Here is a 27,888-nt window from a genome sequence, read left to right as displayed (position 1 = left end):
ACAACCAGTTCTATCGGGGCAAGAGAGCATTACTCTGCAAATATAACACAGGTGACCGCTGTGCCTGGAACCCGTGAAATATCTACCTGCAGCTGGTCCTGGGGTACATTTAATCCAGTTTCATAAAAGACTGTGAGGTAGTAGGAAGCTTTATGGTATCCACAGCAGCTGGAATCCATCAGGAAGGGGACGACAGAGCTAATTTGGTGAAGCCCATCAACGCTGGAGAGTCTCTTTATAGCCTTCTCAAATATCCTCGCACCGATTTCTAATATGAATTCATTCGAGTTTCTTGGCACTGTAAATAACACAATTCAGAGCACACAAAATTAATTACCATGGGATCGACGCAGCTTTAGAAAGAAGAGGGGAAAAGCCAATTAAACCACCTGAGTTATTGATACGGCTGGGCTTGCAGTGCCGTGAGATACACCACCTTCTGGGGAGGTAAATTAAATCCTTTGGGGATGCCATGGTATCATTCCATAAATAGCTTTTTTCTTTGGCACTAAATGACAGTCTAGTGTCCTGGGAAAATGAATGTGCCTTATATAGCCGAGAAAGCGCCTCCAGAGAGTAATTTACTCAGCGAAACTCACCACCAAATCACGACCACTGACTGAAACTTCCACAGATATTTTTTTTTTTGCTTCTCTCTAGGACTTTCTGAAGAAGAATGTATTTCATCTCAGAAATAGTTCCTAGGTGCTGCCCTAAAAAGTTGAGCAAAAGGTCCTTATTTTGAGATGCTTGTCATCTTTCGCCTCCGGTTTTTCCCAAGGATGTCTACATACAGTAAAAAGTATGAGTCAACTTTTACTGAGGATTTACCAGACCAGTTGCCGTCAAGTCGACTCCAGCTCATGGTGACCCCACGTACGTCAGAGTCAAACTGTGCTCCGTAGGGCTAACAACATGCCAAAGACTGAGTTAAATGTCTCATGTCGATTATGTCATTTAATTCGCCTAATTTTATGAGGTAGGTACTAATATTATCTTTCCTACTTTTCAGATGAGGAGATTGAGGCTGGAAAAAATCAAATACCTTGTCCAGGGTTGTAAAAGCTGGTAAGTGGCTGAGTCAGGCCTTTAACCTGGTTTTGAAATTCACCCTGCTACGCTTACCTCCTGATGAACTAGCAACCAGTTGTCTTAATGAGTAACTTACTACCATGGATAAAGTGTTTATCCAACAGCTTTAAGCTATATGATGCTTCCTTTTGCATAACCCTCCCATTAATCTATAAACCGATAAGCATTTAAGCCCAAACCACCAAGTTATACAGCCCTATCACATGGCTACAACTGCTAACCAAAAGGTCCACAGTTCAAATCCACCAGCTGCTCCCTGGAAACTCTATGGGACAGTTCTGCTCTACAGGGTCGCTGTAAGTCAGAATTGACTCGACAGCAGTGGGTTTGGTTTGGTTTGGTTTTATCACATAAGTGTTACAGTCTCTTCTTAATTCTTATTTTGTCTGCAATATTCACAGTCATTATTGACTAATTCAGTCAATGAAGTTTACATTCTATCATGTGCAAGGTACTATTCTAGATGTTATATTGCAAAAGATCATGTAAGATTGCACAGCTATTATTTATACTTTAAAGAGATATAGTCAACTTATTTAAGATTAAAATTTTATCTGCCTACAAACTGTCAAGTCCAATATTTTTCTTTTCTCCTCTTCATCAAAATTAAAAATACTACTAAAAACTTTCAAGAGGCAACAAGAGACTCACTCTTTATCAGTCTCCACCAAAGAATGAACACAGAAGAATTTTAGTGTGGAAAAACTTGGAGGAGAAGGTTTGGGGTTGGGTTATCTTATGGGTTAAACTGTTTCTCCCCTCAAAAAGATATGTTGAAGTCCTAAGCCCCGGTACCTGCGAATGCGACCTTGTTTGGAATTAGGTTCTATGCAGACGTAATTAGTCAAATTTACACGTGGTGTCCTTATAAAAAGAGAAGAGAAGCAGACGCGGACATACGCAGAGAGAAGATGGCCGTGTGAAGGAGGCAGAGGCTGGAGTTATGCTAGCACAAGTCAAGGAGTACGAGGCTACCGGAAGATGGAAGAGAAAAGGAAAGATGTTCCACTATAGCATTTAGAGACAGCATGGTCCTGCCCACGCCCTGAATCTGGACTTCTAGTCCCTAGAGCTGTGAGAGAATACATTTCTCTTGCTTTAAGCACATAACCAGTTGCCGTTGAGTCGAATTTGACTCATGGTGACCCCATGTGTGTCAGAGTAGAACTGTGCTCCACAAGGTTTTTCAATGGCTGATTTTTTCGGAAGTAGATAGCCAGACCTTTCTTCTGACGTACCTCTGGGTGGACTCAGACCTTTTGGTTAGCAGCCAAGTAGGTTAACTGTTTGCACCACCCAGGGACGTAAGCCACATTTTATTGCTATCAAGTCAGCTCAGGGCCACCCCACGTGTAGTAATTAGTTACGGCATCCCTAGGAAATTAAGTCTATTTAAAGCCAATTCCCTTGCTAAAAACAGAGTCTGAGATCAGAAGCAATCCACTGATCAAACCGTGAAACCTGATCCATTGGTTCATGAGTGGTACAGGTCCCTCAAGGCACACAGGTAGACCAGCTGTCCCTGAGAGAGGAGCACTGCACCTTCACCTACAGACCTCTGAGCTGTGGGGAAGGAGCCTGCCCACCATCACCACCTAGCTCTGAGGCAGCCTCCATCTCCTGGCTCCTAGAACTCCTTACCCCAGAGTCTCTGCAAGGCAGAAGCCGGGCCTGGTCTTGTTCACTTGATCCCAAGCACCTGGTGCAGGAGCCCAAAACCCATTGCCTTGAGTCAACTCCAACTCACAGGGACCCTATAGGACAGAGTAGAACTGCCACATCTTTCTCCCAGAGTGGCTCCTGAGTTCGAACCACCGGTTTTTTGGTTATCAGCTGAGTGCTTAGCCACACTGGCGCAGTAGGTGCTGAAAAATCCTTCTTTAATAGTGAAAATAACAACGTTAAATGTTCAGTGAGTGTCCCTCCAGACTTTTTCTTTCACATATACAATAATTCATATATACACGTATCTACATATATAAGTACACCTTTTTTTTTTTTTTCAAAAATGGCATACTATGTTATTATCAAGGAAACCTGGTGACACAGTGGTTAAAGCTCTTAACTGCTAACCGAATGGTTAGCAGTTCGAAACCACCAGTTAGTTGCTCCACAGGAGAGAAATGTGGCAGTCTGCTTCCATAGAGATTTAGAGCCCTGGAAACACTATGTGGTCACTATGAGTTGGAAGCGACCTAAAGCAGCGGGTAGTGGGTATGTTATTATCACCTCACTGAACAAAGGAGGTTTGCTCCTTTTTCTGTATCGTTGCGTGTATGTGTGGTAAATATATATACAACAAAAACTTAACATTTCAACATTCTTCATATGTATAATTTAGTGACATTATGTTCATCATGTTGTGAAGCCATGACCATGATCCACTTCCAAGTTTTTCCATCACCCTTAACAGAAGTGCAGTATCTCCTAAGCAGTGAGTCCCCCTTTCTCCCTTCCTCCTGCCCGTCCCTTGGTAACCACCAATAACCTTAGGTCTGTATACATTTGCTCTCCTAGATATTTCATATGGGTGGAATCATATACAATATTTGTCCTTTTGTGCATGACTGATTTCACTCACCATATTTTCAAGGTTCATCCACGTTGTATCATGTATCTTTATTTTTTTTTAATCCCTACAGAAATAGCTGCTTGCCCCAAGATACAATTTGTCTCTATTCGCCTCGAGCAGCAGAGGAACAAGGAGACCCAGGAATTAGAGAAGGAAATGGACTGCAGGCTGAAGGTTTAATCGCCTCCATAAACTACTACCTCCATTGCCAAAGGACCGGAGGAAATGGATGGTGCTCAACTACCATTACTGAACATTCTGTTCAAGGGCCCATTAGATGGATCCTGATCAAAAGGAGGAAAAGCATGGAACAGAAGTTTAAACTCCTGTGAAAACCAGATTTACGGGATCCATTGAGACTGGAGGAACCCCCGAATCTGATGGCCGGAAATAATCTTTAAACCTTGAACCAAAACTATCCCATGAAGCCATACTTAAACTAAACAACAGTTTAGCCTAATTAATAATGTTTGCCTCGAGCATACGTTTTTATCAAGGATCATTTATATGAGTGCAAACTGACAACAGTTAATCTAAAGCACAGATGAGAACTTTAAGGGGCAGAGAGCCTACATGAATGGTGATGAAACAATACAGGCAGAGATAGAATGGTGACCCAATGTAAAGTATGTAACCCATGTTATTGAACTGTTCACGTAGAAACTGTGAATGGATGTGTATACTGTCACCAAAAATAATTTTTTTCTTAAATAGCTGCTTGTAAAAAAAAAAAAAATCAAACAATGCAGATTTTTATAAAATAAAAGCAGAAGTCTCCTCTCCCCTAATCCTTCTTTAATTGTGAAAATAACACTCTTAAGCACCCTAAGTGTGTGCTTCCAGCCGTTTTCCTTCACATATACAATAATTCCTATATGCATCTATCTACATATACACATATACTTTTTTTCAAAAATGTCATAGGATGCTACTACAGATTCTGACCCTCGACTGTCTTTTCTAACCTTTTTAAATTAACCACGTATTACTAATATCTCTCCATAGCTGTCAGAATGTCATCCTATCTAACGCCTCAACAGTATTTCATTCTGCAACTGAACCGTCGTTCCAACCAGTTCTCTATTTTTAGACTCTTGGGTTGTTTCCAGTGGTTTTGTCATAACCAACAACATGGCAGTGAACATCCTTGAACGTTTTCTATCTGCTCAACTGCTGGGACTTACCTGAATGATACCACTTTTTTTCCACCAGGAGTCTGGGCATCTTGTTTTGGGTTTTACCTTGGCAGAGTTGAGGGAACAATCTCGTCCTACCGAACCGTTAGCCAGGATAAGAACCTTCTCTACAGTATTTAGTACGCACTGCAGCACTCACGTAAAGTTTCATAATAAATTCTACTCACATTTATTCATATATTTACTTTTAAATACATAGTCATCTTCGATGCCCTTCGTGCCTATTTGGAGAAAACAACATGAACGTTTTGTTAACGACTCATCCTTGCCTGCCTCACCTGCTCTGCCAAACGCCTAAGATGATGTTTTGCATGAGTACCCCAGGCCCCAGCCAGCTTTGCGACCTCTGAGGAGGAAAGAGATTCCAAGCGAAACAAAGCTCCAAATGAAACACTTGCCCTGCTGACCCCTGGCACGGAACTCCAGAAATCATTAGCAAGAGTGTCCAGGTAGTTGGGATTGCCAGGAATCAGGAGTGAAACAGGAATTCTTCACAAAGCTTAAATCCTTAGCGCACAAAGCTTTGCAGGTGTGAACAAAGGCAGGTTGAAAGGGCTTCATTATTTTTTTTTACTTAAAAATTCTTAACTCTCCCCAAATATTACCAATCAGTATTTTCTCTGAGAAAGAATCTAAACAATTTTCTGCAAGAGTGAATATAATAAATAATAATAATTCTAAGGTAAACTGATCAAGTTTGAATTCCAACAGTGGCACCAAGTCAAAGCCATGTTGTCTTTGGTAATATTGTTAAGCTGGTGAATTTAACATTCGTGTGATAAAACTGTTCATTTCACCCATCTGGTTTAGCATATGCATATTTTATCATTGATCTGTAACTAAAAAACATGCCTTGTTTATGGAGATTAATGGCGTAATGAAGAAGCAAACAAAATGGAAGTCATTTTCCTGTTTTCTTTCTGTCTGCACCAAAACCCACCTCCACCATTAACCAACTCATTACTATTTTCAGGAGATCCTGGGTAGTGCACGTTGTTAGACTGCTTGGCTGCTAACCAAAAGGTTAGAGGTTCGAATCTGCCCAAAGGCACCTCAGAAGAAAGTCTTGGCAATCTAATTCCAAAAAATCAGCCTTTGAAAACCTACGGAGCACAGTGCTACTCTGACACACACGGAATCTCCAGGAGTAGGCTTTTTGTTTGTTTGGTTTGGTTGGGTTTTTTATTATTTTCAAAGTAGCACATCATTTATTTTGCTACATCCCCTGTTTTTCCAATAACACCATAAGGTTGCTCTTTGTGTGCTTATCATTAAAAGAGGCAAAAGACAGAAAATGAGAAGGCAGCCACTTGCAGAAGACCCCGGGGCTGGGCCCAAAGCGGGCACCTGATGGGGAATACAGGAGAAAGACACACATTCCTTGTGGGAGTAACAGCAGTTTCAACAGCAAAGCCATTTCTAGTTTCAAGCTTCCAAAAGGGATAGTGAATCCGAAGTAGACGTTTGAAAGGGGGAAAACAAAGTGAAAGCAGAAAATGTCATTTAACCATAAAAGGAGTGATCTTCACCAAAAAGCTTACTGGTTTGTAAAAAAACACAACCCATTCCTTATTTGCATTCTGATCTGGGGAGCTCCATAGGCCCAGGAGGCCTAAGAGCTGCTGATTTCTAGCTCAAAAGTAAACCAATTGCACCTTTCCATAATGCACAATTTTTTTAATTTTATACATGTGATCTTCTTCCCTCTCTCTCCCTCCCCGCTTCCTCCCTTCCTTTTTCCCTCCTCCCTCCTTCCCTCCCTCTCTTTCTTCCTTCTCTTCTTCCCTCCTCCTTCTCCTCCTCTCTCTCACTTCCTTCTTTCAAAACTGTCATCCATGATTCTCTGGGGAGGAAAATTATGAGCCATTCTTTGTTTTCTTCTTTGTGCCTCTGAGTATTTAAAAAACAAAGTCTAAAGCATGAAGGCATGCTTTCTTAAATAAAATAATAATAATAAAGGTGGTAGTTCTACAACAGTGAAAAATAATTCTTAAAAGGAAATGATGTCCTGGTGCTATTAAGTATCATAACTGAATTTGGACCATTCCTATGCTCTGCATTTTAGGATCCCCAAAGAAACATTGTAATTGGTGGCAAAAAGAAGTAAAATGAAGAATACAATAGAGGGATGCTCAGGCAACCAGCAAACCCTTGGCATCTTGTAAGGAGACACCTCCTCCCTCACACTCAGCACTCCAAAGCCTGGGGCAAGAGTCAGGTGGGGCTCTGCCTGGGACACGCAGATGGTGTCAGCCCAGGAAGGTGGGAGGCGGCCAGGCGTAGAACCTGGCCTCATCCTCGAGAAGCATTGCTGGTAGACCTCAGCCTGGCTGTAACCACAGGCATCAGCTCCTGGGGCTCAGAGGTGCTTGGTCCAGGAAGAAATGAGGGAAAGGAGTGAGTAGTTCTGGCTCTGGAGCAGATGTCCCCAGAAGCATGCTGGCCTGCTCAGCTGTCGCTCTCATCTGTCTCTCACTGCCTTCGCTTCACCTGGCCGACCTCTGAACTATGTCACTCTGCACCTGAACCTCCAGGCTATCTCCTCCACCCTGTCAGTCTGAGGTGGGTCCTTCCTTTCTTCTCCCTGCCTGAGCCATCTCTCCAGCCTCAAGCCCTGCCTGCCACTGCCACTCCATCAGCCTCTCCTCTCTGGATACCAGCCAAAACCCAAACCAAATCTGTTGCCCTTAAGTCGATTCTGACTCATGGCAGAGTTACAGCATAGAACTGTGCTCCATAGGATTTTCTTGGCTGTGACCGTTAAGGAAGTCGATCATCAGGCCTCTCCTCCATAGCACCACTGGCTGGATTTGAACCACCGACCTTTAGGTTAAGAGTAGAGGGCAAACTTTTGGCACAACCAGAGCCCCACTCAAAGGGTCTCTGAATTCAAAGGGTTCAGTTTAGACAAAAACGGTGTGACAAGAGAGTTAAAAAAAAAAAAATAGAAATAGCTGGCACAGCTCTTAAATAATGAGAAAATGCACATACTAAAACATTGCCATATTAATGTTAGAAAAAATCCAAACATTAATATGTTAACAGGGCAATTTCTGTGCACTAGTGAACGGAAGGTCCCCCAGAAAATGACACAGAGGGTAGCAGATTAGAATGGCCACTCTTAAGTCTAGAAGATGGGGTCTTATGTTGAACATCACCCTAGAGCCTGGACAGTGATGAACTACAGGACAGAACAACACAGAATTCCTGTGCCAAGCAAGGAAATCAGGATGCAGAGCGGTGGCTCCGGAATGCTGGGAGGCAAGAAGGGTACTCCGCCACATCTATATGCACCGCAGCTGGAGTCCAGAGGAGTGCTGCCATCTTTAATTCAAAGGCATGTCGACTGCTGAAGGCAAGGAGCAAGGGCTGTTACACTTCGGAGTGGGAAACACCGGTAGGAATGACTGCATTTTACACCAGGTTAGCACATCAGCTGTCAACATTTAACAAGTACTCTCTCCTCCAAACCCCCTGGCACTTGGTAGAGAGGTGTGTGAGGGCTGGTTCCTGCTTTTCATTGCAGCTGCCCCAGGGCCTAGCACAGTGCTAAGAGGTACCCACAACATGGGTGCCCAACTGGGTTTGTATATACCTTGGGGCTTGTCTTAGTCATCTAGTGCTCCTATGACAGAAATACCACAAGTAGATGGCTTTAATAAGAAGAAATTTATTCTCTCACATTCTAGTAGGCTACAAGTCCAAATTCAGGGCATGAGCTCCAGGGGAAGGCTTTCTCTCTCTGTTGACTCTGGAGGAAGGTCCTCGTGATGCACCAGTTTTCCCTTGGTCTGGGAGCATCTCACCACAGGAACCTCAGGTCCAAAGGACATGCTCTGCTCCCGGCACTGCTTTCTTGGTGGTATGATGTCCCCATGTTTCTCTACTTGTTTCTTTCTTTTATATCTTAAAAGAGACTGGCTTAAGACACTTTCTAATCTTGTAGACCTCATCAGTATAACTGCCACTAATCCATCTCATTACACAGTGATAGGATTTACAACACATAAGGAAAACACATCAGATGACAAAATGGTAGACAACCATACAATACTGGGAATCATGACCTAGCCAAGTTGACAGATATTCTGGGGGGACACAATTCAATCCATGACTCAGCTCTTTTACATTTGGATGCCTGTACAGCTCCAGTGTATGAAAGCAGAAAGCACGAGAGCAATGTTAGCAAGGATGCAAAGAAAATGGAAGACTTATCCACTGCTGGTGGATTATAAAATGGGGCGGCCCCTGTGGAAAACAGTTTGGTGGTTCCTCAAAAAGCTAAACACAGAAAGAACGACCATAAAACCAAAAAAACCAAACCCATCACTTTTGAGTCGATTCTGACTCACAGTGACCCTATAGGACAGAGTAGAACTGCCGTATAGGGTTTCCAAGGAGTGGCTGGTGGATTTGAACCACTGCACTACCAGGGCTGCAGAACTACCATACAACCCAGCAATTCCACTCCTAGGTATATACCCCAGAGACCTGAAAGCAGCCATGCAAACAAACACAGGTACACCAAAGTTCATTGCAGCACTATTCACAATAGCCAAAAGGAGGAAACAACCTAAATGTCCATCCACGTATGAATGGATAAACAAAATATACATACAATGGAATATTACTTAGCCCTAAACAGAAATGAAGTCCTGATACATGTTACAACACAGATGAATTTGAAAACATTATGTTGTGTAAAGTAAGTCATTCACAAAAGGACACCTAATGAAATATGTAGAACAGGCAAAGGTATATAGAGCAAAGTTTTATTAGTGGTTAGCAGGGCAGGGCCGGAGAAAAATGTGGTAATCTACTTATATAAAGATTCCAGCTTTGGAAACCCTACGGGCTGTTCTACTCTGTCTTATAGGGTTGCTACGAGTCAGAATCAGCTTGACAGCACACAACAACAACAACACAACTGGGGCAGGAGGGAGGGGGAAAGGGAGAGCCGTTGTTTAGGAAGCAGTGAGTTTCTGTTTATGGTGATGGGAAATTTGGCCATGCTTATTGGTGAGGGTCGGACAACATGATTAGCACTGAACTGCAATGTGAGAAACATAGAACAGGCAAATGCTGTGTTTAAAAAAAAGTATATTCTTTGTCAAGGTTTGAATTGTGTCCCCCCAAAATATGTGTTAACTTCGTTAGGCCATAATTCCCAGTAGTGTGTGGTTATCCTCCATTTTGTGATTTTCCTGTGTGTCACAAATCATAATCTCTGCCTGTGGTTAAAGAGGATTAGGGTGGGGTGTAACACCCTTGCTCAGGTCACAGCCCTGATCCAAAGTAAAGGGAGTTTTCCTGGGGGGTGTGGCCTGCACCATCTTTTACCTCTCAAGAGATAAAAAGAAAGGGAAGGGCAGAGCCAAGATGGCAGAATAGACAGACACTTCTGTCAAGCCCCCTTTAAAACAAAGACTAAAAAAAACAAGTGAAACGAGTATATTTGTGACAAGCTGGGAGCCCTGAGCAGCAAAGGCAAGCTTAGACAAGGAACTGAGGGGCAGGGGAAGGAAGGGGCGGGCCGTTCAGAAGCGGAGAGGAGTTACCGGACCTGAATCAGGGAGAGCCCTCAGGCACCATTCCTGGAGCAGTGGCGGTGGGCTGGTCCTAGCGTTCGGCCCTCAGGTTCCTCAGGGAGAAGCAGCCAGCCACACAGCCCACTCATACCTCTGGAACCTGAGGAGAACAGCGCTCTCGGCAAAAGCTAAGTACTTGCGTGTATTTTACCATTACCCACCCCCCAAACCCCCAAGCCAGCTCGGCGGCTAAATCCCTGGGCCTGAGATAGACCCTGGTGAGCACCTAGAGCCATCCTCCCGGCCTTGTAGAAGGAAAAAATTTGCAACTGGGGGGGAAAGACAATTTACTAGCTTCATTAACTGGGGGCGCTCAGGACAGAAGAGGCTCCTGTCCAGGCATAAACTGTCCGTGGACCTTGAGTACCTTTCCCTTCTGCATGGACCTGTGTGGGCCTATTTTGGGAGAATAGGCCCTTGTTGGCAAACTCCAACCATTTCAGCTGTGCGGTGCAGAGGGGGCTGTTTGACATTTGACATTGCTTTGCCTATTAAACAAGGTCCTCACCTACCCACAACAGGGACCTAGGAACTGGTAGCTCCACTCAGGTCACCCAGCCACCCGTGACAGGGGTCCAGGGATATCTGGTACCTCCCAGTCCTTACAACAAAAACACTGGGTGCCCATGGTCCCTCTGCAGAACCCACCCACCAGCACACTCTAGGGAAGAGAGATGCGTTTTCCTCAGAGACACTCGGGGGTCGGTTCTCAGCTCCCTGCCTTGTTCAGAGCGTGACCCCCTGCTGCAATCAGATACGGGTATATATGCCAATCACCCCTGCCCCTTTAAGACTGTAGAATAGAGCCTGTACCACACACTTCATGATCAGCTACCTGGAAACCTCAGCTGAATTCATACAAGAAAACTGAATGGACTTCTAGACTGACATACCTGATAACAACTCTAGCCAGCTGGGGACAAGACGCCAGAGCTCCAAAGGCAAAAATAATCAAGCTAGCTCACTCAAGCAACCCATAGGGGTATGCCAAAGCAAAACAAAGCAAGCAGCTACAACACAGAAAGCAAGCATAAACTAATTCAATAACTTATAGATGGCTCAGAGACAACAGCAATATCAGGTCACATAAAGAAACAGGCCATGATCACCTCAACAGGCTCTCAAAACAAAGAATCCAGAGATCTCTTAGGTGAAAGTGCATTCCTGGAATTACCAGATGCAGAATACAAAAGTTTAATATACAGAACCCTTCAAGACATAAGGAAGGAAATGAGGCAATACTCAGACCAAGCCAAGGAACACACAGACAAAGCAACTGAAGAAATTAGAAAGATTATTCAGGAACATAATGAAAAGTTTAATAAGCTGGAAAAATCCATAGACAGACAGCAATCAGAAATTCAGAAGATTAACAATAAAATTACAGAATTAGATAACTCAATAGAAAGTCAGAGGAGCAGAACTGAGCAAGTAGAAGCTAGAATTTCTGAACTTGAAGATAAATCACTTGACACTAAAATATTTGAAGAAAAATCAGATAAAAGAACTAAAAAAAATGAAGAAACCTTAAGAATAATGTGGGACTCTATCAAGAGAAATAACCTATGAGTGATTGGAGTACCAGAACAGGGAGGGATAACAAAATACAGAGAAAATTTTTGAGGATTTGTTAGCAGAAAACTTCTCTAATATTGTGAAAGATGAGAAGATATCTATCCAAGATGCTCATCGAACTCCACTTCAGGTAGATCTTAAAAGAAAGTCACCAAGACATGTTATAATCAAGCTTGCCAAAACCAAAAATAAAGAGACAATTATAAGAGCAGCGAGGGATAAAAGCAAAGTCACCTACAAAGGAGAGCCAATAAGAACAAGCTCGGACTACCCAGCAGAAACCATGCAGGCATGAAGGCAATGGGATGACATATTCAAAAAATTGATGGAAAAAAATTGCCTGCCAAGAATCACATATCCATCAAAACTGTCTCTTAAATATGAAGGTGAAATTAAGACATTTCCAGGTAAATACAAGTTGAGGGAATTCGTAAAAACCAAACCAAAACTACAAGAAATACTAAAGGGAGTTCTTTGGTTAGAAAATCAATAATATCAGGAATCAACCCAAGACTAGAACACTGGGCAGAGCAACCAGAAGTCAACCCAGACAAGGAAATCCAAAAAAATAAAGCAAGATTAAAAAAAAAAAAAAAAAAAGCCCAACACAGGGTAATGGCAATGTTATTATATAAAAGAAGACAACATTAAAATAATAAAGAGGGACTGAGAAATGTAATCATACACCTTCCATATGGAGAAGAAGATGTGGCGATACAAAGAAAAAAAAGTTTTAAATTTAGAAAAATAGGGGTAACTAATAAGGTAGCCACAAAGGAGACAAACTATCCTACTCATCAAAATAAAACACAAGCGAAAAATACAGACTCAGCAGGAACAAAATCAACAACAACAAATATGAGGAATGGACAATATATAAAGAAAATCTACTCAGCACATAAAGTGGGAAAAAGAAGCTGTCAACACGCAAAAAAAGACATCAAAATGATAGCACTAAATTCATCCCTATCCATAATTACCCTGAATGTAAATGGACTAAATGCACCAATAAAGAGACAGAGAGTGGCAGAATGGATTAAAAAACAAGATCCATCTATATGCTGCCTACAAGAGACACACCTTAGACATAGAAACACAAACAAACTTAAAGGACGGAAAAAAAATATATCAAGCAAACAACAATTTAAAAAGAGCAAGAGTGGCAATATTAATTTCTGACAAAATAGACTTTAAAGTTAAATCCATCAGAAAGGATAAGGAAGGACACTATACAATGATTAAAGGGGCCACACACCTAGAAGATATAACCATATTAAATATTTATGCATCCAATGACAGGGCAGCAAGATACATAAAACAAACTCTATCAGCATTGAAAAGTGAGAAAGACAGCTCCACAATAATAGTAGGAGACTTCCACACACCACTTTTGGTGAAGGACAGGACATCCAGAAAGAAGCTCAATAAAGACACGGAAGATCTAAATGCCACAATCAACCAACTTGACCTCGTAGACATATACAGAACACTCCACCCAACAGCAAACAACTATCCTTTCTTTTCTAGTGCACATGGAACATTCTCTAGAATAGACCACATATTAGGTCATAAAGCAAGCCTTAGCAGAATCCAAAACGTTGAAATATTACAAAGCATCTTCTCTGACCATAAGACCATAAAAGTGGAAATCAATAACAGGAAATGAAATCAAACACCTGGAAACTGAACAATACCCTCCTCAAAAAAGACTGGATTATAGAAGACATTAAGGATGGAATAAAGAAATTCATAGAATCCAATGAGAATGAAAACACTTCCTATCAGAACCTTTGGGACACAGCAAAAGCAGAGCTCAGAGGCCAATTTATATCAATAAATGCACACATCCAAAAAGAAGAAAGGGCCAAAATAAAGAATTATCCCTACAATTTGAACAAATAGAAAGAGAGCAACAAAAGAAACCCACAGGCACCAGAAGAAAACAAATAATAAAAATTAGAGCCGAAATAAATGAGATAGAAAACAGAAAAACAATTGAAAGAATTAACGAGACCAAAAGCTGGTTTTTTGAAAAACTCAACAAAATTGATAAACCACTGGCCAAACGGACAAAAGAAAAACAGGAGAGGAAGCAAATAACCCAAATAGGAAATGAGATGGGCAATATTACAACAGACCCAACTGAAATTAAAAGAATCATATCAGATTACTATGAAAAACTATACTCAAACAAATTTGAAAACCTAGAAGAAATGGATGAATTCATAGAAACACACTACCTACCTAAACTAACACAAACAGAGGTAGAACAACTAAATAGACCCATAACAAAAGAAGAGATTGAAAAGGTAATCAAAACACTTCCAACAAAAAAAAGCCCTGGTCCAGAAGGCTTCACTGCAGAGTTCTACCAAACTTTCAGAGAAGAGTTAACATCACTACTACTAAAGGTATTTCAGAGCATAGAAAAGGATGGAATACTACCAAACTCATTCTATGAAGCCATCATATCCCTGATACCAAAACCAGGTGAAGACACCACAGGAAAAGAAAATTATAGACCTATATCCCTCATGGATGTAGATGCAAAAATCCTCAACAAAATTCTAGCCAATAGAATTCAACAACATATCAAAAAAATAATTCACCATGACCAAGTAGGATTCATACCAGGTATGCAGGGATGGTTCAACATTAGAAAAACAATGAATGTAATCCACCACATAAATAAAACAAAAGGCAAGAATCACATGATTTTATCAATTGATACAGAAAAGGCATTTGACAAAGTTCAACACTCATTCATGATAAAAACTCTCAGCAAAATGGAATAGAAGGAAAATTTCTCAACATAATAAAGGGCATTTATACAAAGTCACCCCAAATGGAGAGGGCCTGAAAACACTTCCATTGAGATCAGGAACCAGACAAGGATGCCCTTTATCACCACTCTTATTCAACATTGTGCTAGAGGTCCTAGCCAGAGCAATTAGGCTAGATAAAGAAATAAAGAGCATCCAGATTGGCAAGGAAGAAGTCAAAGTATCTCTATTTGCAGATGACATGATCTTATATACAGAAAACCCTAAGCAATCTTCCAGAAAACTACTGAAACTAATAGAAGAGTTCAGCAGAGTATTGGGATACAAGATAAACATACAAAAATCAGTTGGATTCCTCTACACCAATAAAAAGAACATCGATGAGGAAAACACCAAATCAATGCCATTTACAGTAGCCTGAAGAAGACAAAATACTTAGGAATAAATCTTACCAGAGATGTAAAAGACTTATACAAAGAAAACTACAGTACACTTCTGCAAGAAACCAAAAGAGACTTATATAAGTGGAAGAACATACCTTGCTCTTGGATAGGAAGACTTAACGTTATAAAAATGTCTATTCTACCAAAAGCGATCTATACGTTTAATGCAATTCCAATCCAAATCCCAAGGACATTCTTTAATGAGATGGAGAAACAAATCACCAATTTCTTATGGAAGGGAAAGAGGCCCTGGATAAATAAGGCATTACTGAAAAAGAAGAACAAAGTAAGAGGCCTTACTTTACCTGATTTTAGAACCTATTATACCGCCACAGTAGTCAAAACAGCCTGGTAATGGTACAACAACAGATACATGGACCAATGAAACAGAATTGAGAATCCAGACATAAATCCATCCACATATGAGCAGTTGATATTTGACAAAGGCCCCAAAACAGTTAAATGGGGAAAAGACAGTCTTTTTAACAAATGGTGCTGGCAGAACTGGATATCCATCCGCAAAAAAATGAAACAAGACCCATACCTCACTCCATGCACAAAAACTAACTCAAAATGGATCAAAGACCTAAATATAAAATCTAAAACAATAAGGATCATGGAAGAAAAAATAGGGACAACATTAGGAGTCCTAATACATGGCATAAACAGTATACAAAATATTATAACGAACATAGGAGAAAAACTAGATAACTGGGAGCTCCTAAAAAGCAAACACTTATGCTCATCCAAAGACTTCACCAAAAGAGTAAAAAGACTACCTACAGACTGGGAAAAAGTTTTTAGCTATGACATTTCTAATCAGCACCTGATCTCTAAAATCTACATGATACTGCAAAAACTCAACTGCAAAAAGACAAATAACCCAATTAAAAAACGGGCAAAAGATATGAATAGACAATTCACTAAAGAAGACATTCACGTAGCTAAGAGATATATGAGGAAATGTCCACGATTATTAGCCATTAGAGAAATGCAGATCAAAACTACAATGAGATTTCATCTCACTCCAACAAGGCTGGCATTAATCCAAAAAACACAAAAGAATAAATGTTGGAGAGGCTGTGGAGAGATTGGAACACTTCTACACAGCTGGTGGGAATGTCAAATGGTACAACCACTTTGGAAATTGGCTTGGCACTTCCTTAAAAAGCTAGAAATAGAACTACCATACGATCCAGCAATCTCACTCCTTGGAATACATCCTAGAGAAATAAGAGCCTTTACACAAACAGATATATGCACACCTATGTTTACTGCAGCACTCTTTACAATAGCAAAAACATGGAAGCAACCAAGGTGCCCATCAACGGATGAATGGATAAATTACGGTATATTCACACAATGGAATACTATGCATGGATAAAGAACAGTGATGAATCTGTGAAACATTTCATAACATGGAGGAACCTGGAAGGCATTATGCTGAGTAAAATTATTCAGTTGCAAAAGGACAAATATTATGTAAGACCACTATTATAAGAACTTGAGAAATAGTTTAAACTAAGAAGAAAACATTCTTTTGTGGTTATGAGCGGGGGCAGGGAGGAAGGGTGGAAGAGGGGTATTCACTAATTAGATAATAGATGAGAACTACTTTAGGTGAAGGTAAAGACAGCACACAATACAGGGGAGGTCGGTACAATTGGACTAAACCAAAAGCAAAGAAGTTTCCTGAATAAACTGAATGCTTCGAAGGCCGGCGTAGCAGGGGCAGGGGTATGGGGACTATGGTTTCAGGGGACATCTAAGTCAATTGGCATAATAAAATCTATTAACAAAACAGTCTGCCTCCCACTTTGAAGAGTAGCGTCTGGGGTCTTAAACGTTAGCAAGCAGCCATCTAAGATGCATCAGTTGGTCTCAACCCACCTGGATCAAAGGAAAATGAAGAACACCAAGGACACAAGGTGATTATGAGCCCAAGAGACAGAAAGGGCCACATGAACCAGCGACTACATCATCCTGAGACCAGAAGAACTAGATGGTGCCCAGCTACAACCGATGACTGCCCTGACAGGGAACACAACAGAGAACCCCTGAGGGAGCAGGAGAGCAGTGGGATGCAGACCCCAATTTCTCATAAAACCAGACTTAATGGTCTGACTGAGACTAGAAGGACCCTAGTGGTCATGGCCCCCAGACCTTCTGTTGGCCCAGGATAGGAACCATTCCCTAAGCCAACTCTTCAGACATGGATTGAACTGGACAATGGGTTGGAGAGGGATGCTGATGAGGAGTGACCTTCTTGGATCAGGTGGACACTTGAGACTATGTTACCATCTCCTGCCTGGAGGGGAGATGAGAGGGTGGAGGGTGTTAGAAGCTGGTGAAAAGGACACGAAAAGAGAGAGTAGAGGGAGAGAGCAGGCTGTCTCATTAGTGGGAGAGTAATTGGGAGTGTGTAGCAAGGTGTATATGGGTTTTTGTGTGAGAGACTGACTTGATTTGTAAACTTTCACTTAAAGCACAATAAAAATTATTAAAAAAAAAAAAAGAAAGGGAAGCAAGCAGAGAATTGGGGACCTCATACTACCAAGAAAGTAGCACCAGGAGCAGAGCATGTTCTTTGGGCCCAGGGTTCCTGTGCAGAAAAGCACCTAGTCCAGGGAAAGAGTGATGACAAGGACCTACCTTCCTCCAGAGCTGACAGAGAAAGCCCTCGCCCGGAGCTGATGCCCTGATTTTGGACTTGTAGCCTACTAGACCGTGAGAGAATAAATTTCTTTTTGTTAAAGCCATCCACTTGTGGTATTTCTGTTATAGTAGCACTAGATGACTAAGACATTCTTTATATTTATTTTTTTAATATATGTATAATTTTTTTTTTGTAGTTGTGGAGAACATGCACAGCAGAGCATATACCAATTCAATAGTTCCTACAGGTAGAATTCAGTGACAGTGTTATACATTTTTTTTACAATGACAACAAAAGACATATGAGGACCGCATTTCTGGAATGCTTTTGTAAATGCGTGTGCACTTGAGAAGGATTCAAGTCAAGAGAGATGGAAAACAGGGCTGGTGAATCTAGGTGATAGAGCTATGTCAGTGTTCATAGAGGCAGGACACCAGCTCGTGGGAGAGGACAGGCTATGGAAGAGCCAAGAAATGAGGAAAACGTACAGAGATTGCAAATAAACTCAGAGAGCTCACTCTATCAGTCTGGATTGTGTCATGGCTTGACTAGTGCAGACCTTGACTATGTGTCTCCTGGAAGTCAGGTTCCCCATTTATGCAGTGATTCATTTCACCTAGCGAACACCTTTGAGGACCCACAATGATGAGATCATTGATTCACTGGCCTGTGTTATGGGCTGAATTATGTCCCTCCAAAATATGTTGTAAATTCTAACGTCTATGCCTGTGGTTATAGTCCCATTTGAAAATGGGTTGCCTTTGTTATATTAATCAGGCAGGATTAGTGTAGGTGTAGCTTGAGTATCAATCTCTTTTGAAATGTAAAAGAGATTCAACAAGCAAGCAGAGGAGAGATGGGGTGAGAGAGATGCCAACACACATGAAGCTCTCCAAGGAACCAGGGAGCAGAAGGGGAAGAGACAAGGACCTTCTTCCAGAGCTAACAGAGACAGCAAGACTCCTCTAGAGCCAGCATTCTAAATTCAGACTTCTATCATTTTAAAGTCTGAGAAAATAAATTTCTGTTTGTTAAAGCCACCCACTTGTGGCATTTCTGTTATAGCAGTCCTAGATAACTAAGACAGCTTGCATTTAGTTCCTTTGACAGTCTTCAAAGAAACCTGGATACTGTTCTGGCTCTTGAAGACTTCTAAGCTCTACTGTGGAATGAGATGGGCAAACTCACAATGATAAGGCAGTAAGATAAGTACTATCAACGGGATACCTACAAAATGGCAAGGAGAGCAACAGAGAAGGAGCTGACTGCCTGGGGAGACCAGAAAGATGTGGTGAGGAGATGGTCCTTGAGTTGAGACTTGAAGACTGTTTTCTAGGCAGGTGAGCTGAGGAGTATGGGTGGGTGAGGTATGTTCTTTGAGGGGAGTGGGGCAGAATGGGGCATAAATGTGGTGTGTAGGGTCAAATGGAAGGAGAACTGATTTACTGGACAAGTAACATATGCCCAGCACTGTTGCAGGCACTATGAGAATAGAAAGACAACCAGGATACTTCTTGCACTAGGCTCTTCTTGCACTACCCTCAACACGCTTACAATTGCACAGGGGATAGAGATGTGTATAGGATCAAATAACTATAACTAAAGGCAGAGCACATGAGCTCATTCAGGCAATCCTGTCTGTCATATCCATGTGATACTTTCCTGTCCAGGAAGCTCTTTCATACACATTATGCCACTTTGTAAAAGTATTACATCCTTAATTTCTATTAAAGCAGACTATCCCCAGTACAGGTAGTCTCCAACTTAGAATGGGGCTCCCTTCCAACGACTCTGCCGTAAGTCGGTTCTGACGAAAGTTAAATACCTCATTTTTTTTAGTTTTCATTATTATTGCCTTTTACTATCAGTATCTTTATAAATTCAATCTTTATTTGTCTTTGGGGGTTGGAAACATTACATATAAACTTACAGATAGACCCTGCAGCATTGTCAATTGTGCAGATCCAAGTAACTTGAATACGTCGTAAGTAGGGGACTACCTGTGTATAAATCACTGCATGTTATGGATTGAATTAAAACCAAACAAAACCTGTTGCTTTCGAGTTGACTCTGACTCATAGCTACCCTACGGGACACAGTAGAACTGCCTCATAGGGTTTCCAAGGCTGTGATCTGTGTGGAAGCAGACTGCCACATCTTTCTGCCTAGGAGCAGCTGGTGAGTTTCAACCACAGAACTTGGGGTTAGCTGCTGGGTGCTTAGCCACTGTGCCACCAGAGGACTTGTGTTCCCCAAAAAGAAATGTGGAAGTTCTAACCACCATTTTTATTTGGAAATAGGGGTTTTCTTCTGTTATGTTAATGAGGTCATACCAGAGCAGGATGGGTCTTAATCACTTCTAAATGGTATCTTATAGAAAGAGCTGAATAGGCATAGAGACACACAAGAGGAAGACAGATGCCAAGTGAGGACCAGTCTACAAGCAAAGGAACGCCAAGGATTGCCAGAAACTAGGAGAAAGGCCAGGGCCGAGACCCTGATTTGAACTCTTAGCCTCTAGAACTCTGAAAAAATAAACGTTTGTATTCTTTAAAGCCACCAATGTATGGTATTTTTTGTTATGGCAGCTCTAGGTAACTAAGACACTACACAAAAATAAATCATAGTCCTTTGAGATAGGGGTGTAAATATTTGGTGATTCTCTTTTGTAGTAGAAAATTCTTTTGGGAATAACTCGAAGGGGGTGAGCCCTCCTGGCCTCCCTAGATGGGAAGGCAGATGATACTTCTTGATACACGTCTTCTTTGTAGCGAATGAAGCTGAAACCTCTGACTCTCCACCCCCTGAAACATTCTCATCTCTCCTTTGAAGTGTGTTGTTGGCTTAACTTAAGGGCAGATGATCCATCCTAAAATCACAGCGTGTGGAGAAAAAAACACCTTCAGATTGGAGACAGCATGTGTAGAGGCCTGGAAGTGGAGTTGACCATACATACATATGAAGAGGTGCTATCAAGAAAAAAGATGACTCTTTCCTACCAGTGCCATGGATTAAATGATGTCCCCCCCACACACAAAATGTGTGTATCAGCTTGGTTAGGCCATGATTCCCAGTATTGTGTGCTTATCCTGCATTTTGTGATTATAATTTTATGATAAGAAGATTAGGGTGAGATTGTAACACCACCTTTACCCAGGTCACCTCCCTGATCCAATGTAAAGGGAGTTTCCCTGGGATATGGCCTGAACCACCTTTTATCTCTTAAGAGGAAAGGAAAGAGAAGCAAACAGAGAGCTGGGGACCCCATACCACCAAGAAAGCAGCAGCAGTAGCAGAGCACAGAGCACATCTTTTGAACCTGTGGTCCCTGCACCTGAGAAGCTCTTTGACCAGGGGAAGATTGAGGACAAGGACCTTCCTCCAGAGCTCACAAAGAGAGAAAGCCTTCGCCTGGAGTTGATGCCTTAAATTTGGACTTGTAACCTACTAGACTGTGTGAGAGTAAATTTCTCTTTGTTAAAGCCACCCACTTGTGGTATTTCTGTTATGGCAGTACTAGATGACTCAGACAACCAGAAAAATGCAATTATGATGAGGGTGTTCTCATCAAGGCTGTTAATCAACAAGACAGGACAGGTCAGGGCAGCAGAAGAACATATACTGCAAACATAGTTCCTCTCAACTAAAAAACCCAAACCAATTGTCGTTGAGTCAATTCTGCCTCACGGCAGCCAAGTACATTTCAGGGTTTGAGGTTGGTTCTAGAGAATCACCTACCCTTCTCGTATTTGTCCAGGTCTGCTCCTAAACTCATTGTCATTGAGTCGGTTCCAACTCATAGCAACCCTACAAGACAGAATAGAACTGGATTCCATAGAGTTTTCAAGGCTGTGACCTTTCGGAAGCAGATCGTCAAGCCTTTCTTCCACGGTGCCCCTGGATGGGTTCGAATAGCTAATGCCGACTCATAATGGCCCTACAGGACAGAGGAGAACTGCCCCATAGGGTTTCCAAGCAGCTGCTGGTGGATTGGAACCGCCAGCCTTTTGGTTAGCAACCAAGCTCCTAACCACTGTACCACCAGGGCTCCTTCCTCTTAACTGTTGTTGTTAGTTGCTGTCGAGTGGATTCAGACTCATGGAGACTCCAAGTCCCAACTAGAGTTGTCAAAAGAATTCTAGAGACCAGCCGAAAAGTGATGAAACGATGCCAGACACTCAGGGCAGGACAAAGTTGGAAGGATGGGTATTTGAGGAACCAGGAATGAATATATCGCCATACTGATCTTTTTACTATTCCTTTTATAGGAGACCGGAGGAAAGATTGTTAAACATGTGGACTGACTTTTTTTACCCTCCACTTACAAATCACATTTTCTGCCTTTTTTCTCAGCCTAGTTAAGAAACAGGACAGAGTGCCTGACACAATCTCTCCCAGGTTAATGGATGCTAGTATAGCCCCGAGCAAAGGCAGCCTTACCAGGTGAATTTTAATGAGGAGGGTTGCCCTGCCTCTGCAGAAGGAGCCCCAGTCTTCATGGAGGGACAAGCCAACCTAGAAAAGTAGGGCTGGAGGCAGAATGGGGGGTTGAGGTTGGTTCTAGAGAACCACCTACCCTGCTTGTATTCGATGCCGTCTAGTCAACTCTGACTTATAGCAACTCTACAGGACAGTAGAACTGCCCCCATAGAGTTTCCAGGGAGCCGCTGGTGGATTTGAACTGCCAACCTTTTGGTTTGCAGCTGTAGCTCTTAACTACTGTACCACCAGGGCTCCGGGTCTGCTTCTAGCCCCAGGAAATATCAGAGAGAGGAGCAGCGAAAGGCCAGTGTGTGCCCAGGGTCAGCAGAGGCCTGGGGACAGGGCAGCCAGGACAGGTACAGTGCCCCTGATCTAATCAGACAGGCACAGGAAGGCAGGCTCAGCATGGGCCCAAACAAAAACAGCTGCTGTTGAGTCAATCCCAATTCACCGCGACCTGCAGGGAACTGCTGCAGAGTAGAACTGCGCTGCATAAGCTTTTCAAGGCAGTGACCTTTTGGAAGCAGATCACCAGACCTTTTTTCGAGGTGCCTCTGGGCGAATTAGAATGGCCAATCTTTTGGTTAGTAGTCAAGCCCTTAACCATTTGCAGCACCAGAGACTCCTTCAGCACTAGCAGTGTGTTCTACAGTGGCAAATCTCAGCTTTGGGTCAACCTCTCCCAGTACTGGGGAGGGGCGGGGGGGGGGCTGGAAACCTGGTAGAGTCAGTGAAATTCACTCTCTTCGATGGAATGCAGCAGTTCTGCTGCACCGACACCCAGGAAGTCTTAAGGTTTGGGAGTTCATGACTGTTTTTTTTTACTAGACTGTCTCCAGACCTCTGTGGAGAATAAAGTGATTCTAAATTCTTATAAACAAAACTTTTGAGCTGTAAAAATAACATGAAAACATTAAGTGCATTTTTTTAAAAAAGACTGTTTTGTGAAAATGATTCACTCTTGTTCCCAATCAGCAAAACTATATTTAAATGTGATCAGAAATCTCACAAAAACAATATAAACGTGGATGCGATCTTGGCCCATTTAACCTAAACGTTCCAACACGTGTCTCCAGAACACGCGTCTCCCCTGCCTGTTCTCCTGTTTAAAGATGGCTGCACCACCTCCCAGGCAACCAACAAAAACCTGAGCGTCATCTTACCCCAGTGATAACAATAACACTTACGTAGCAGTGGTTCTCAACTGGGGGTGCTTTGGTCTTCTGGAGGACATTTGACAAGGTCTGGAGATATTTTTGGTTGTCATAATTGGCTTGCTTCTAGTGGGTAGAGGCCAGGGATGCTGTTAAACATCCCACAGTGCTCAGAATGTCCCCTAACAACAATGAATTCTTAGGCCCAAAAGGTCAACAGTGCCAAGGCTGAGAAACCTTTCAAGAAGTAGACATGAGAGAAGTGTCTGGAAAGGAAAATTCATTTAAAATTGGAGGGCATACACATGCCAGAATTCAGAGGAAACCATAGATACTGGATACAGACTGTCATTCTTAGGATATTCTCCAGAAAGAAAGAGAGAATATGGAAGCTTTATTAAGTAGAGATACTTATGTTTAAAATATTATGCAAAAAACGAAAATATATATACATATACACACACATATGGCATGATATGGAGATCAGTAAAAACCAAACCAAACCCGGAGTAGAACTGTCCCACAAGGTTTCCAAGGCTGTAACCTTTATGGAAGTGGACAGCCACATCCTTCTCCCTTGGAGCAGCTGGTGGGTTTGAACCACTAATCTTTCAGTTAGCAGCCCAGCACTTAGCCACTGTGCCACGAGGGCTCCTGTGAACAATGAGTAGAGGGTAAGAAAAGAGATATGTTTGGCTGGTAGCAGGGATGTTCTTCTTGCAGTGATGTCCAGGCTATTAGACTGAGCCTGTAACAAAGCGAATGGAACTCCAGCCCTGCCCCTGATTCTGTAGTAAACAGTATTGAAATAGTCACAAAAATGTAAGGTCTGGTGACACAAACGGCTTGCCTTTGACTACTAACCCAAAAGCTGGCAGTTCAGACCCACCTAGTGGCACTGCAAAAGAGAGGCCTACTGATTAACCCGTTGCCATCAAGTTGATTCGTACTCATAGCAATCCTATAGGACAGAGTAGAAATGCCCCATAGGGTTTCCGAGGAGCCTAGTGGCTTTGAACCGCCGACATTTTGGTTAGCAGCAGAACTCTTAACTACTATGCCACCAGGGTTTCTTCCCCTGTAAAGATTACAGCCAAGAAAATCCTATGGAGTACAGTTTTACTCTGAGTTGAAATCAACTTGATGGCAATGGGTTTGGTTTGGTTTTGGTTGGTTTTCATAGGATGAAAGACTGAGTTTTTGTGACTGAGCATAATCAGACCTTATCAATGAAGACACGAAAGGCATGCTGTTGTCGCTAAGTACCAACGAGTTGGTTCCGACTCATAGCGACTCTATGTACAACCGAACCAAACACTGCCCAATCCTGCGCTATCCTACAATCAGTGTTATGCTTGAGCCCATTGTTGCAGCCACTGTGTCAATCTATCTCATTCAAGGTCTTCCTCTCTTTCACTGACTTTCTACCACTCATGATGTCCTTCTCCAGGGACTGTTCTCTCCTGACAACATGTCCAAAGTATGTGAGACGAAGTCTCACCATCTTTGCTTCTAAGGAGCATTATGGTTGTACTTCTTCTAAGACAGATTTGTTCATTCTTTTAGCAATCCATGGTATATTCGATAGTCTCCACCAACACCACAACTCAAAGGCATCAATTCTTCTCAGATCTTATTCATCATCCAGCTTTCACAGGCATATGAGGCGATTGAAAACATCATGGCTTGGGTCAGGTCTTCAAGGAGACATCTTTGCTCTTCAACACTTTTAAGAGGTCTTTTGTAGCAGATTTGTTCAATGCAATGCGTCTTTTGATTTGTTGACTGTTGTTACCACGGGTGTTGACTGTGGATCCAAGTAAAAGGAAATCCTTGACAACTTCATTATTTTCTCTGTTCATTATGATGTTGCTCATGGGTCCAGTTGTGAGAATTTTTGTTTCCTTTATGTTGAGATGCAATCCACACTGAAGGCTGTGGTCTTTGATCTTCATCAGTAAGTGCTCCAAGTTGTCTTCACTTTCAACAAGCAAGGTTGTGTCATCTGTATAACGAAGGTTTTTAATGAGTCTTCCTCCAATCCTGCTGTCCCATTCTTCTTCATATAGCCCAGCTTCTCGGATTATTTGCTCAGCATACAGATTAACAAGTGAGAATAAGGAGTAAAAGGAAGAAAGAGCAGAAAAAAGAAAAAGGAAAGTCTACTAATATCCTTATCCAGTATCATATGAAAAGGAGCCCTAGTGGTGAAGTGGTTAAAACACTCAGCTGCTAACCAAAATGCTGGTGGTTCAAACCCACCAGCCACTCCACAGGAAAAAGATGTGGCAGTCTGTTTCTGTAAAGATCACAGCCTTGGAAGCCTTATGGGGCAGTTCTACTCTGTCCTACAGGGTCACTATGAGTTGGAATCCACTTGACAGCAACAGGCTTGGGTTTTTTGTTGTTGGTGTTGGTTTTAACATCATGTCGGTCACCATGAGTAGGAGCTGACTCAATGACAACTGTTTTTTGGTTGATGGGTTGTTTTTAGCATCATATTGAGTTAAGAAATGTTCAAGAAAACTAGAGATAGAGGAATTCTCCTGGCATCTTTTGAGTGAAATCCAGGGATGCAGCTAAACATCCTACAATACACAGGACAGCTCCCACAACAAAGGAAGACTCAGCCCAAATTGTTAATAGTGTGGAGTTTGAGAAACTCTGCTCATATAGAACTTGCTAGATAGTGTGCCAATACTCTTCTAAGTATTTTATATATATATATATATATTAATTCATTTAATCCTCACAGCCACATGAGCTGAGAGATACAATTATCATCATGCCATCCCCATTTTGAAGATGAAGAAAGTGAGGCTTAAAGAAACTAAGTAACTGGACCAAGCTCACACAGCTAGTTCCTGATAAGTTAAAATTGGAACCAGGCCTCCTAGCTTCAGAGGCTGTGCTTGTCCAGTGACACAACATGGCTCCCTGTCCTGCTTGCTACATCCAAGAAGCCACACAGTCCTTTAGTCAACCTCTTTGCGTCCTTTCACTCCAACTCCATCACCGCAGGCTAGCGTCTTCTCCTCCCTGGCCCAGCGCAGTGAGCTCCCAGGGGTCTCACTGCTTCCAACTCCACACATCTCTAATTCTCACCCCCCACTTCTGCCAGAGTGACCTCAAATCCAACCATGTCTCTACCCCCTGCCTGAAGCCCTCGTCATCTGCAAGGTAAAGCCCAAACTCTTGTGTTGGACTTTGGACTGTAGCTGGAATCATCGCTCTCTAGGCCCTCCCCAGGAGCCCTGGTTGCATAATGGTTAAGTACTTGACTGCTAACTGAAAGGTCGGCGGTTCAAACCCAGCCACTCCGAGGGAGAAAGATGTGACAATCTTGGAAACCCTATGGGGCAGTTCTACTCTGTCCTATAGGCTTGCTGTGAGTCAGAATCAACTCAATGGCACACAACAACAGGCCTTCCCCTGCCTACCAAACCCTTGCACTTCATTAAACTTTCTGTGTTGTTCCCACTTTTCTGCCTCTAATAGATCTGCAATAAAGGTCACAGGTGTTTGCCAAATAAGCCCCAGCATCACCTCCTCCAGGAAGCCTTCCCTTAGTGCCCTCTCCTCCAGGTAGAACTGATCACCCGCTTCTCTGTGCCTCCACTACACACTTCTACAGGCCTTTATTAAAATGCCTCACAATCTCTCTATAAGAAATTCAGCTAATGAAAAAGCAAAATCATACCCATTGCCATCAACTCAATTCCAACTCATGGTGACCCCACATGTGTCAGGGTAGAATTGCACTCCACAGGGTTTTCAGAGGTTGTAAAATTACAGAAATAGATTGCCAGATCTTTCTTCTGTGGCACCATTGGCTGGATTTGAACCACTAACCTTTCGTTTAGCAGCTGAGTGCAAACCGCTTGCACCACCCAGGAACCTTGAAACTAATGCAAGAATTTCAAAAATCCACTTTGTTCACTCCGGAGCAGCTCCAAGTTGACCCTCAACTTGATAAAACGCATCACTGTTTTTCTTTGTTTTCAAGTCTGTCCCTCAAGGGCAGGGACTTTGTGTTATTTCACTGATCTCCGAAGTCTAGCCAAGTAACTGAGCAGTCCCTGAGCAGTCCCTGAGCAGGCATCAAATGAAGGAAAGATGAAATACCCTGTATGGCTTGAATTGTTCCAGCATCAGAAGGCCACTGTCTGCAAAGGAGGTCTATTCTGCTGGACTCTGCCATTCTTGGGGAGTTCTTATGCAAAGTAGAAGTCAGTTACTGCATCGCCCCTACTCAAGGGTCTGGTTCTGTACCAGGAGTTGCCTGCACCATAGTTATCGTGTCCCCCTTAGTAGCTCCTTCCCCTAGTGGAACATCTCCAGCGTCTC

At 42.4% G+C, this 27,888-nt stretch overlaps 1 protein-coding gene across 2 annotated transcripts in view; it reads right to left on the bottom strand.

Annotated features, from left to right (window-relative positions):
- SEL1L3 (SEL1L family member 3) overlaps positions 1 to 27,888 on the bottom strand; it is a 234,388-nt gene that overhangs the window by 62,037 nt on the left and 144,463 nt on the right. For both annotated transcript variants that reach the window (XM_049886395.1, XM_049886394.1), the window contains exon 10: positions 87 to 298. In XM_049886395.1, the coding sequence (XP_049742352.1) occupies positions 87 to 298 (212 nt within the window). The remainder of the gene's footprint in view (positions 1 to 86; positions 299 to 27,888) is intronic.

This window comes from Elephas maximus, chromosome 5 (genome assembly GCF_024166365.1).
Source record: "Elephas maximus indicus isolate mEleMax1 chromosome 5, mEleMax1 primary haplotype, whole genome shotgun sequence".
NCBI classification, from domain to species: Eukaryota; Metazoa; Chordata; class Mammalia; order Proboscidea; family Elephantidae; genus Elephas; species Elephas maximus.
Note: the sequence above shows the minus strand (reverse complement) of the source record. Positions and strands in the feature narration are given on the sequence as shown.